The sequence below is a fragment of the Pagrus major genome, chromosome 12 (genome assembly GCF_040436345.1).
Source record: "Pagrus major chromosome 12, Pma_NU_1.0".
Lineage (NCBI taxonomy): Eukaryota > Metazoa > Chordata > Actinopteri > Spariformes > Sparidae > Pagrus > Pagrus major.
This window is the reverse complement of record NC_133226.1, coordinates 21,527,954-21,540,047: the sequence shown is the minus strand read 5'-3', so window position 1 is coordinate 21,540,047 and position 12,094 is coordinate 21,527,954. Positions and strand designations below refer to the sequence as shown.

The 12,094-nt window shown below is 39.0% G+C and overlaps 1 protein-coding gene across 1 annotated transcript in view; it reads left to right on the top strand.

Annotated features, from left to right (window-relative positions):
* Nucleotides 1-10,547: 10,547 nt before the first annotated feature.
* The window catches only part of pcsk5a (proprotein convertase subtilisin/kexin type 5a), a 31,432-nt gene continuing 29,885 nt past the window's right edge, over nt 10,548-12,094 (top strand). Inside the window, exon 1 of the mRNA XM_073478021.1 lies at nt 10,548-10,907. Coding sequence (XP_073334122.1) covers nt 10,758-10,907 — 150 coding nt within the window. The 5' untranslated portion in view covers nt 10,548-10,757. The remainder of the gene's footprint in view (nt 10,908-12,094) is intronic.

Below are 12,094 nucleotides of genomic sequence, written 5' to 3'. Positions count from 1 at the left end.
GGATTACTGCTCTATAAAAGTATTTTACCACAGCTGGTTGTGTGTGTTTTTTCTTTTTTTCATTCTGGGTTTAAGCCATAGTGGAAGAAATATTTTCACCCTTTACGTAAAGCAGCTATAATTGATGCTTTTATAATAACAATGCATCAAATGACAATGTGAAAGGGTGTCCTCGTATACAGAGAGTTATCACCTGATTCTGCAGCTCCCCTCGGCTTTATGGAGCTTAAAAGAGAGTTTCGGCTCATTATTTTGATTGGTTCACTCCCATCCCTCTAATAGCACTGTTTTAAGCCACAGCAGGCAGCTGTTTTTAGAAAAAATTAATAATGGATTTATAGTTTTTAGTAGGGATGAGTAAGTAAACGATTATCTGTATCGGTACCTGTTTGACCCAACTAAATGATCTGTATCTTTATAGAGAGGTGAAGTCCCGCCTCCTCCGTATGCCTCACGGGAGCGTTTAACAAGACAAAGTCATTCATGTGTCCATTGGCTGTAATTACTTATTTTCACAGTCTCATATTTCATTAGTTTTATGACAAACTGTGACTTTCTCAAATTGAAAAATGATAAACCTTTATAATAGATTAATACATGCTGATTACAAAGTGTTACCAATCTTAATCAATAGATGTTTAGTATATTGATACTGATGTGTAAGTAGTTCCTGCTATAGCTGACTGAGGTGGAATAGTTTTTTAAATACTTTATAAACAGTTACAAAGACGCCCAAAGGGTCACAAGATAAATCGGACGGGTCATAACGTCTTTAGGTGAGAATAAAAAAGAGGTTGTGCTATTTTTCTCTCTCTAGTATTTTCTTTTTATGTCGTTTAATTTTACCTTTGCGGACGTTCGACAGTTATCTACGTGAAACCATCTGAGAAGTTTCGAGGGAATCTCTCGTTGCTGGACCTGCTAACGACTCTTTGACCTCTGAATCGTGACGAGAGGCTTCAAGTAGAAACAGCTTTTTTGCGATAAGTCAAAAAGCACTGGTTTAATCCTTATTTTATAAATTACATCATATCTTTTTATATGTAAAATGTAGTAACTACCAACTCCAGCTGTTATGTAAATCCTGTGAGGTCCAATATTTCCCTCTGAAGTATGAGTGTAAAGTATAATATAGCACAAGGGCATAAGTTTATTATTATTTAGCACAGTAGGGTAGATAAATGACTGTGGATCTATAACAGAAAACATACATTTCTAATCACAATCACATGAAAGGGACAGACGCCTCTCAGTCCTCAGATGGCGGCTCAGACAGCCCACTTTCCTGGACACTCCAGGGCAAGTCTCAGGAAATTAAGCCTCAGCTGTTTGATGGCTGTGAGAAGCCCCAAATATTACTACTTAGTAATTCATGACACACATAAGCTGCTTGTATGAGGCTCTGAGGTGGTATGAGATCCTGGCCTAATTTATTCGAAACTTCGGAAAGTGTTAGCTCTCAGTTTGTTTGCCGGCTTGTTTGGATTTGTACGACTGCTGCCAGCTTCCGCTTTGCCTCAAACAAAAAAACGGTTAGAAACAGAATCGTTTTTTTTTTTTTTTTGTTTTTTGCTGGGAAGGTTTGTTGGAGGGAACATGTACCGGACTTGCTGGGCTCTCGAGACAAGAGCACACACGCGAAACTGTTCAACTGAGGCCTCCGTGTTCACCGTCTTAACTCCTGCAGAGCTGCACTCAGGTGTGGAAGTGAAAAAAAAACCTTCTGCTGCCACATTCGCACACAAACCCTGCTAGGCACACGCACGCACACACTCTCACACGATTCCACTTGACACGCACACACGCAATCTCACAGCTAACATATTGTTCTCAGACCAACACAATGCATTATCTCCCCCGCAGTTGTTCCTCTCTCCCTCACAACCAGGCGCACGCTTCCTCCTCGTAGCTCTGTGTGTGCCTCGCAATGCTGAGAGGAGTGTAGAGTTGTCAGTCATTAATCTGCTACAGCACAGCCTGTAATCCTGATGACAGAGCAGAGCGGGCTTACAGAGAGCAGAGAGGATCTGAGCCCAGCCTGGAGTGGGGAACAAAGGAGCCGGAGAAGACTGGCTTTGAATCCATAAAGAGAAAGGACGTGTGTGTGTGTGTGTGTGTGTGTGTGTGTGTGTGTGTGAAGGGATTCAGGGGTGAGGTAGGTAACTATTTTGTCAGCAATGCTGCAGTGCTATTCAAGAATGCTGGCACGCACAAAAGGGAGAAAAGCTGTACATGGAAAGCAAGCTGGGCCGCCAGTGTGTCACACTGACACATCAGGTAAATTGGCTCCGGTCCAGGACGGCCATTATGGCGCTCTGGAGGAAGCACAGAGGCCTGCAGAGAAAGAGAGAGGAACGAGCCTATTTAGAGGCCTCTTCAAAGAAACATCAAGGGTCAAAGTTGGCTCACGCAATTCAGCGCAACATCAGTCGAAGCTCGGGCTGAAAAATGAAGGAGGAAAAAAATAACCATGTCTCGAGGCATCAACAAGCATGCATAATGGGCATGTGAAAACAACTACAAGTGCCTGTGCATGCTGAGAGGAAGCAGCAGAGCTAATGCTGCATGAGTCATTGAGCTTAGGCTGCTATAGAGATATTATGTTTCACTTTACCACATTACAACTAAAGAGGTCATTTCACAGTCAATCAGACCGGGGAGAGTCGGAGGTGCCGGAGACGTAGTAACCTGTCCGCGTGTCCGGCAGCGAAATAATCGTATCTGAAGCCTAATGCCATAAATGTTTCAACATAAACTGTGTCTTTTTCTCGCGGACTTCATAATGATGCTGATAAACAAGCCCCAAAGTTGCAATGATACTTGAAAGAAATTCCTTTTCTTTGAACTGAGATAGGAGCCTCATTAGTGACCAAATAAAAGAAAAAAATGGATTGAATGTGGACCAGGGGATCCAAATTAAAAATACACCCACATACGCACACACACACACACACACACACACACACACAATGCTTGGGCACCTCCTCTGGCACGTCTCTAGATTTCAGAGGAATCACACACACATACACACTGCATCCCAATCACATCTACATGTGTAGCACTGCAGCTATGTATGTGTGTGTGTGTGTGTGTGTCACTGGGACGTGGTAAATAATGAATTAAAAAGTACCCATTTCCACACGACCTGCCAAGTTTCTGAGTCAACTGCGATAGCTGCAGATTGGTTTAATAAAATATGAGCTAAATTCTCCCCTGCCACTGCTGTCACTGATGCAAAAATGGGCAATGAAATGTAAATACAATCACGACGGAGCTGCCGAGCACACAGAAACACGGCAGACCTGCGACACCGGGGTTCTCCTAGCGAGGCGAGAGATGCGATCGGCTTCCTACATGGAGAGCGGCAACACTTCTTTCTAGAGGGGTTCTCTGGCTGACTGGCCAGAGGAGTCGTTCCAGTGTTCACAATCTGTCAATAAACTACATAAGTTTTGATTAGTTTTGGACATTTTGCCTTCACAGAAAAACTTCAAAGCAAAGATTTTAAGAGAAAGAGTGGGATGATATATTCGACGAGGGCCCGGAATGAATCTGTGATGTTGGAGGAGGTTCAGAAGAATCAGAAGATCTTCCCAAATGTATATGGCTGGAGCTTCAGGAGGAATATCAGCACAGAAGTTTTGAGCAAAGTTTTGACTGTGTGCTCATTTCTTCCCTTGTAATGATTTCTGTTACATGTTTTTATTAAGATATGTGAGCAGCAGTGGACTGTTTAGACCTCAGATGCACTCATACATCAGTTTAAGGAAGGCTGAAACACGCTTCTCTGCACTGGGGTCATTCCACATTCACACGGTTGATTCTTTTATACTTAACTTTTTCCTTCTCCATTCAAAACCCGCTTTCCGAAAGAAGTTGGATCAACTGTTGAAGGTTGAATTAGGTCGTGGTCTGACTGATTTTAGCTTTTTGGAACATGGCCGCCCATTGACACAGCATGGCGGCAACACTTTTGCACAACAGGATGCGGCGCCATCCGGCAAAACACAGCAGTGGCCAATGAAATTTAGGAAGCACACATTCCTGGTAGAAACAGATCAGAAAAAAGGTATTTTATGGCAGCAATTTAAAAGTTTTATGCAAAAATATAAAGAAACAACCAGCATGATTCAGCTTGTGACTCATGATGGGAATTACAGCTGTAATCTTATGGCTCCATTCCTTTCTCAAGAGCAGTTTCTTTTTACTTCTCATTAGGTTTATTTGCAAAATAAGTTAATAAGTTTGCTGTTCTGAATTTAATCTTTTTATGAAATGTGTGATTGCCTTGAATGCAATCAATGTAACAATTAATATTCTCGCTGTTTACACAAAGGGGAGTGGATTTGGGGACAGGCAGTGAAATTTGAGCACAACAATAAAAACAATAGCTCTGTTCAAGTACTACCTGGTGCTCTTTGTTTGCACCCAGGAGCTGCTGTTTCACAAGACGTAACACATTTACGCCCGGGGCGCCACCACTTTGCGAAGGCATAATCGACTAAAATATTCTGAAACATCGCTTGCACCAAGAAATTATTGCGCCATTAGCATCTGCTCAAACTGGCTGTTGCCTCCCCCGTAACATCTTTAGCTAATATTGTTAACAATATCACTTTGGTTGTTTGTATTCTGTCACAGTTTAAGGCAGTGATATTGGATATTGGATATATATGTGATGTTGTCGGGCGATGTTGTTGTGAGTATTTTTTTATCGTTGGCTCTGTAGTAGCCTTCCCTTTTCATGCACTGCAGTGGTTTCCCGCTGTCATCATCTACTCTGACCTCATACAATCCCGTCATTACACTGCCTAATATCACATATGTGGAAGACCGTTTAAACAAAACAAAACAACAGTTTTTTTCATCGGAGCCCCTTACGTTTCCACTACTTTTCAACACAAAGTGATGCCCTTGCGTATCACTTTTCACCGTGTATGATCACAGAAATATCGACGTTATCGCGTAACTATATCTCTAGATTAACAACCTCTTGGAGACTGGTTACGCGGTAGTATGTATTTGATATTGTTGTGCAAAAGTAAAAGATGTGACAGCTCACAAGCAAAAGAAAATAAAATCAACAAGGCCGCTAAATGTCACGCAGCAAAACTCCCGACACCGAACGATGAGAGTTTATGAAACAGTCAAAAGACATTTTGAACAAAGAATAAACAAGAGTTCATGCCTGTGCTGCCTGCAGGGCAGTCAATGTGCTCAGGAACACGTTTGACAATTATTTTCAGGGGAATGTGTCACTGTTTGAGAGGAGTGCTCTGAACATCAAAGTCAGTCTCTCTGAAGACATGTTAGATAACTTCAAAGTCCTGTGACTGCTTTGCCGAGAGGTGCTTTCCCTTTGTTTTGTTCAGCGGGTTTGTTTTCTACTCCATTGTGGAGTAGATGATAAAAACTGTGAGTGCATATTGCATCATGAACCTGTTCTTTGTAATTAACAATTCAAGGACTCGTTGGACATTGAACATGACTATAAATGCCAAAATATTCTGACAGGTTGGTATCCAAGCAAGAAGCTCTGAGAGGTTCTTCTTATTCTCATTCAGACATTGCCATGAATTGGTATGTGATGAAACAACAGACAGAGTTATTATATTTTCAATGATTTTCTTCATTTTATTTCTGGCTCCATTGCACATTTATCCTGCTAATTAGAAAATGCTTCAGGAACATTATTTCTTTAAGGCTCTTAATTTTCCTGATTCACAACAGAGAGCTCGTCCAAGAAAATGCTGATTTTCTTTCAGATCCACGGTTCACAGGGAAAGTCCTTGGCTGCTTTGTCGGAACGGTGTTGTCCTGCGAGTCCTCTGGAACAATTAAGCTCAGAAGTGGTCATTGCAATCAATATCCTGCTTTTCCCTAAAACACTACCTGATAAAAAGTTCCCCAGACTGTCCTTGTTGTGAACAAAGGTTGCGTCTAAGTGATATTAAATTATGTGTTATGTGTGTGTCAATTTTAATGGATCAAAAACATTTTGAACAACTGAGGACTAAGGGAAAAAACAAAAGGTAACTAGAACTATCTACCACACGTCTAAAGCTCGTTAATTAACACATTATATTTCACCTCAAGAAGTCACGACATGTAACCCTCCACTGAGACTCACCTCCTCCACAGTGAACAGAGTTTTAAATCTAGTTGCATAAAGGGAAACTTACGTCTCGTTGCACAGCCATGTGTTGCAGAACGACAAATAAATGAACCTTGATTGCTTTGCATATATTTTGATGTAAAGTCTGACAGAAGACCAGCTGCTGCCTTATCAGAAGTGATAGCTGTTGTGCTGACTTTTATTTCCCACAGCATCAAATCAGCAACAAGAGTCTGCTGCCTTCAACTCCTCTTAATTAGCGGAGGATCCTCCAACAACATGTAATATACATCACATTATGAACCTCATCTACCTGCAGGTCTCTGGGTACATAATTATATGACTAGCGCTGTGGCATTAATTGGAATTACTGTCCCTGAAGATCAGCATCAGTAGATATTATAGAAGTACGTCTTAGATGTTTGGGCCCGGAGCCTGTTAAGTTATGTCAAAGTATATAAAGTGTACAATGAACCAGACGAAGAGGAAAGACAGCATTATGGAAATGAAAATCATGATCTGTCCAGTCTATCAATACACTGCATCCCTGCAATTAAATCAGTAAGATAACAGTAATTTGTACTGATGACTTTGTATAAATATGATTAAATAACATTATAAGAGACGTGAATATACAGCAGCACTGCTGAATAAGTTACACTGCCAGGACGATCATATTCAGCAGGCTGATGTGATGCAAAACAGGCGACCGTTCTTCCGAAATAATGCACAACTAAAATTAACATACTGGAGCATGTTGCATCACATATTCTGGTAATCCACAAATTCCCATCAACTCCAGCCATCTGCATTTCTCCATGTAATACACTATTGTAGCGTAAGAAACACGCACTAATAAGGTGATTTGGCACTGGGTGAGAATTTAACACCGGCTGCGACAGTATTAAATGATGAAACAGCCCTTAAGCTTTGTAGAAAATACAAAGGATTTCATTTAGTTCATCTTTTCCAGTTTCTCCTCAGGTTTTCAATACAGCTCTTTATATAGCAAATGCACCTTAACAGTCTCACTGCAACACCGCCTGAAAGTATGTTAATGCTGTTAATATTATATAGCAAATCACAAGTGTATCAGACTGTTTTGCGCCCTGGATTTTGCTCACGTAACATCTGCAATATACAAGCGTCTTGGTGAAGACTGGCCCAGTCCCAATGTCGTCACTCACAGACTCACAGACTGCCGGTAAGTCAGCAAGGGTTTAAGATGGGTCCACTGTCTCATCGTCAAGTGCGTGAGGGCTCTCATTTTGAGCCCTTTGTGGCCACTATGGGTAAGTCTGCGTTTCTGTCTGAGTTTGACTAAAGGAATTACCCACAGTTCATAGTGTTGTAAAATTAAACACAAGGTTACCATGGGTTATCAGAGTTGAAAGACACAACAATAATCCACAAGCTAATATTTCGAGACACAAAACACACTTTGGCTTCATCGTTGAACCGGTGAAGCCGAGGGCAAGACAGGCCTTTTTCATATTTTTTTGTTTTGGTAGAAAAGAAAAAAGTATAAAAACAAAAATTAAATTTTTTAACGGTCGGTTTTGTACATTTACTTGAGGAGGGTCCTGGCCCCTGTCTCTGTTAATTAACAAGCTTTAGGGACACTTTGGGCAGAGTCAGGCTCTTTTGCTAAGCTAAGCTAACCGTAGAGTACATAGAGAGAGACAGAGAGAGATTGGTGAGTGTGGCATCAATCTTCTCAGCTAACTTTCCACCACAGTGTATGAGTGCATTGGTACTTATTCATTTAAACTACTCAGTGTTGTTAGAAATCATGCATGTGCTAGAGCCAACAGCCCACAGATTTGCATTGTTACGGTTCAGTACATAGCCATGTGCTGTGGGTGGTTTCTCAATACACTCGCTGCAATAAATCACCATTCAAGTTTCTAGTTTTTCCCATCTGTACAATTAGAACATTCAAATGTAGGAATATCTTGATGGTGGTATTGTACAGCATGAAGGATTTCTCATTCTGATTGCTTCAGATTGACCCAGTTAAAGCAGTGAATTTTTATATGCAGGGATATCACTTCACAATGCACAGACTGCTGTGGTGCCAAGGGGAAAGGCATTTGGCCAAAAAAAGAATTTAAAAAATCCATCGCCTGCAGGCAAATATTATCCTCCCCCCAAAAATGCTTAACACATCCTCTGGGCTCAGGATGAGGCTTTCAACTGCAAACACACAGGCCATATATACGATCAGTTTACACAGTGACTACATGACTGAGAATCTCATTATGTATGTGGCTCAAATTATAGCAGAGTGGTCACATTGGCAAAGCGAGCCTTAAGCCTTAAGCCTACTTAGGTAAAAGTACCAATACAATAGTCTAAAAATACTCCATTACAAGTACAAGTCCTGCATTCAAAATCCTACTTAAGTAAAAGTACTGAAGCATTATCAGTAAAATATTTGGCTGCTGTTACCTGTGATATTATTAGATTTTAAGTTTTGATGCATCGATGTGACTGTGTGCCGACTTTATATACAGTCAGCCTCGGTCCAGTGTTTCCTAACCTGAGGCTTGAGCTCCTCCAAAGGGTCTCAAGAGAAATCAGGGGGGTAGTGAGATGACTGATGGGACTAAGAAACTAAAGTTCTGCTACATAAATCTGTATTCATGTTCTGCCTTTTCTCCTTTTGTGTGAAGTGTTGAATGATTTGACCACTTTGGGCCTGAAAAACTTATTTAAATGAAACCAACTCAGAAGTTTTGATAAGAAATCTTGAGCTGAAACATGCGACAAAGGGGCCCCAACTACACGTGCCTTTTTTAAAGGGCTGGCAAGACATATACAACCATTTTGATCTTTAATAATGTGTTGTATTTTATAAGCTCCTCTTACTTTAATCTGAAAGGTAACTACAGTAACTACAGTTGTTAAAATGGCAGAGTAACAGCACGATATTTCCCTCTGAAATGTCGTGATGTAGAAGTACAGTATAAAGTAGCAAAAAATGGAAATAAGTGCTTCAAAATTGCAGGCTATTGAAGTATAATATGGCTATAGTAGGTGTCACTTCCACTGGGGACACGTCCCTACCACATTTTAAAATGGCCAATTTGTCCCCATCACTTTCAGTTCTGAAAATCTGTACTCAATCTGAGATATAAAAAAAAGTCATAAATATGAGATAAAAGTTCAAAGTATGAGATAAAAAGTCAAAATTATGAGATAAAAGTCAAAATTATTAGATAAAAAGTAATAAATATAAGATAAAAAGTTAAAATTATGAGATTAAAAGTAATAAATATGAGATAAAAAGTAATAAATATGAGATAAAAAGTCAAAATTATTAGATAAAAAGTAATAAATATAAGATAAAAAGTTAAAATTATGAGATTAAAAGTAATAAATATGAGATAAAAAGTAATAAATATGAGATAAAAGTTCAAAGTATGAGATAAAAAGTCAAAATTATGAGATAAAAAGTCAAAATTATGAGATAAAAGTCAAAATTATTAGATAAAAAGTAATAAATATGAGATAAAAAGTTAAAATTATGAGATAAAAAGTAATAAATATGAGATAAAAGTTCAAAGTATGAGATAAAAGTCAAAATTATTAGATAAAAAGTAAAAATTATGAGATAAAAAGTAATAAATATGAGATAAAAGTTCAAAGTATGAGATAAAAAGTCAAAATTATGAGATAAAAAGTCAAAATTATGAGATAAAAGTCAAAATTATTAGATAAAAAGTAATAAATATGAGATAAAAAGTTAAAATTATGAGATAAAAAGTAATAAATATGAGATAAAAGTTCAAAGTATGAGATAAAAGTCAAAATTATTAGATAAAAAGTTAAAATGATGAGATAAAAAGTAATAAATATGAGATAAAAGTTCAAAGTATGAGATAAAAGTCAAAATTATGAGTTAAAAAGTTAAAATTATGAGATAAAAAGTAATAAATATGAGATAAAAAGTCAAAATTATGAGATAAAAAGTTAAAATGATGAGATAAAAAAGCAATAAATATGAGATAAAAGTTCAAAGTATGAGATAAAAAGTCAAAATTATGAGATAAAAGTTCAAAGTATGAGATAAAAAGACAAAATTATGATATAAAAGTTAAAATTATGAGATAAAAAGTCATACATATGAGATAAAAAGTCAAAAATATAAGATAAAAGTAAAACATATGAGACAGAAAGTCACTTTTTTTTTTACTTTTTACTTTTTACTTACTTGAAGTAGTTTTTACAACACTGGCTTGACAGGGATCACAGGGCTCTTCATGAGGAGTGAAGCCTGTCTGGTCTGTTTAATCAGAGTGCAACATAAACAGGAAGCTGTCCCATATGGACGGTGTGGGCTGCAGCAACAGGTCGGATCCTAACAATGGACACACTACAGCTGATCCCAGGCTCCCATGTTGAAGCAGTAACTTGATAGCTGCTTGTTCCCTGTGAAGGAGAGTCAAGTCTTGACAGCTTCAGCAGAGACGATCCTTGCGTTTCTGCGCAGCATCTCGTGAAACTGGCTCCTTTGCGACTTAATTTGTAAAACTTTCTGCAATGAGAAACACTTTCCTCAGGAGAACAGTGTGCAGGGACGACGCGTAAAACACCTTGGCACCGTCTAATTAGTGGAAGCCTCTGTATCTCTGCAGTGATGGTGCGTTTTTACGCGCTGTGGATGGGAACTCTCCTCCACTTCTGTCATGCGACGATTTACACCAACGACTGGGCGATCAGAATAAGAGCTGACCGGGAGACTGTCAACAGGATAGCAGAGAAATATGGATTTACTAACATGGGTCAGGTAGGTGTGATCAAACATGCTGTAGGCCTGTAGAAGAAAGTCCATACAGGGGCATTCTGTGCCGAGCATTTGCAGTCATGACCTGAATTTTTGTTTAAGTTGTTTAATTTCTCACTCTGTCTAAGTCTACGTAGATATACAGTGAAGCTCAGAGTGTGAACGCCTTTAGTCATCAAGCCTCAAGCTAGGCCTCATCCCACTGAACAGGTTGATCTACAGCAAAACGGCAAACTAATGTCTTGAATCTAAAAAAACCCAACAACCCACCATTGTCACTAAATGATGTCGATTTTTAATAATGATCAAGGCTAATAGTGTCATCAGACTGCCACATATGTAAATATCCAAATCAAGTACTAGGATAAATTGTATTATAATATTTTATTATAATAGGCCTGGGCGGTATGGCTAAGTCTATCACGATACTGAAGTTTCATTTCAGCCGATGTGATAGTTATTGTGTCTCTGGGTTCCTATCTTGAGCGAACAGGCCGGGTGGCGGGTCAGCTGCGGGCAGAGCCGGCCTGTCCACAGTTCTCACAAGACCAGCTGTGCTCTGCCTGCAAAACTATAAACCCTCACAGAAGTAATGTCTGCTTTTCTGATGGACTGATACGGCGGCCTTGTGTTTATATTCAGAGCTTTTTGAAGCAAGTTTTTGCACCAAGTTATGGATGACAAAGGCACTGAGATAACTTTAGACGTATGCTGTAGAGTTAGCACCTAAAGCAAAAGGACGTGCAGTTCGTAAAGCAAATATACTTCACACTACACTGTGCAAACGGAGAATAGACATATTTAATGTGTTATTTCTTCTGTTTAACTTGAGTGAAGTTTTGAATGTTTTAAGTAAAGTTCTCACACATAGCTCCTTTAATTCCTTTGTGTTTGGAATCCATTGTCCACCATCTGCCAGGCAGAAACTAAAAGTGCCCATATGTTTAATTTCTGTTCAACTTGATCATATTTGACTGTTCAAGTGTAGCTTTTATAGCCGCAGTAGATGATTAATGTGCTAAATGTGATAAATATAACCGGTAGAAGTAGGGCTAAACTTCCACTAAGCACTGCACGATGAAGTTAAAATATTAGCTTAATCATATAGACTGTTGAATTTTAATTTTGTGGAGTCCTGCAGAACTTTTTCTATCAGGAGTCAGCAGCTGCTCATTACACATCACATTACA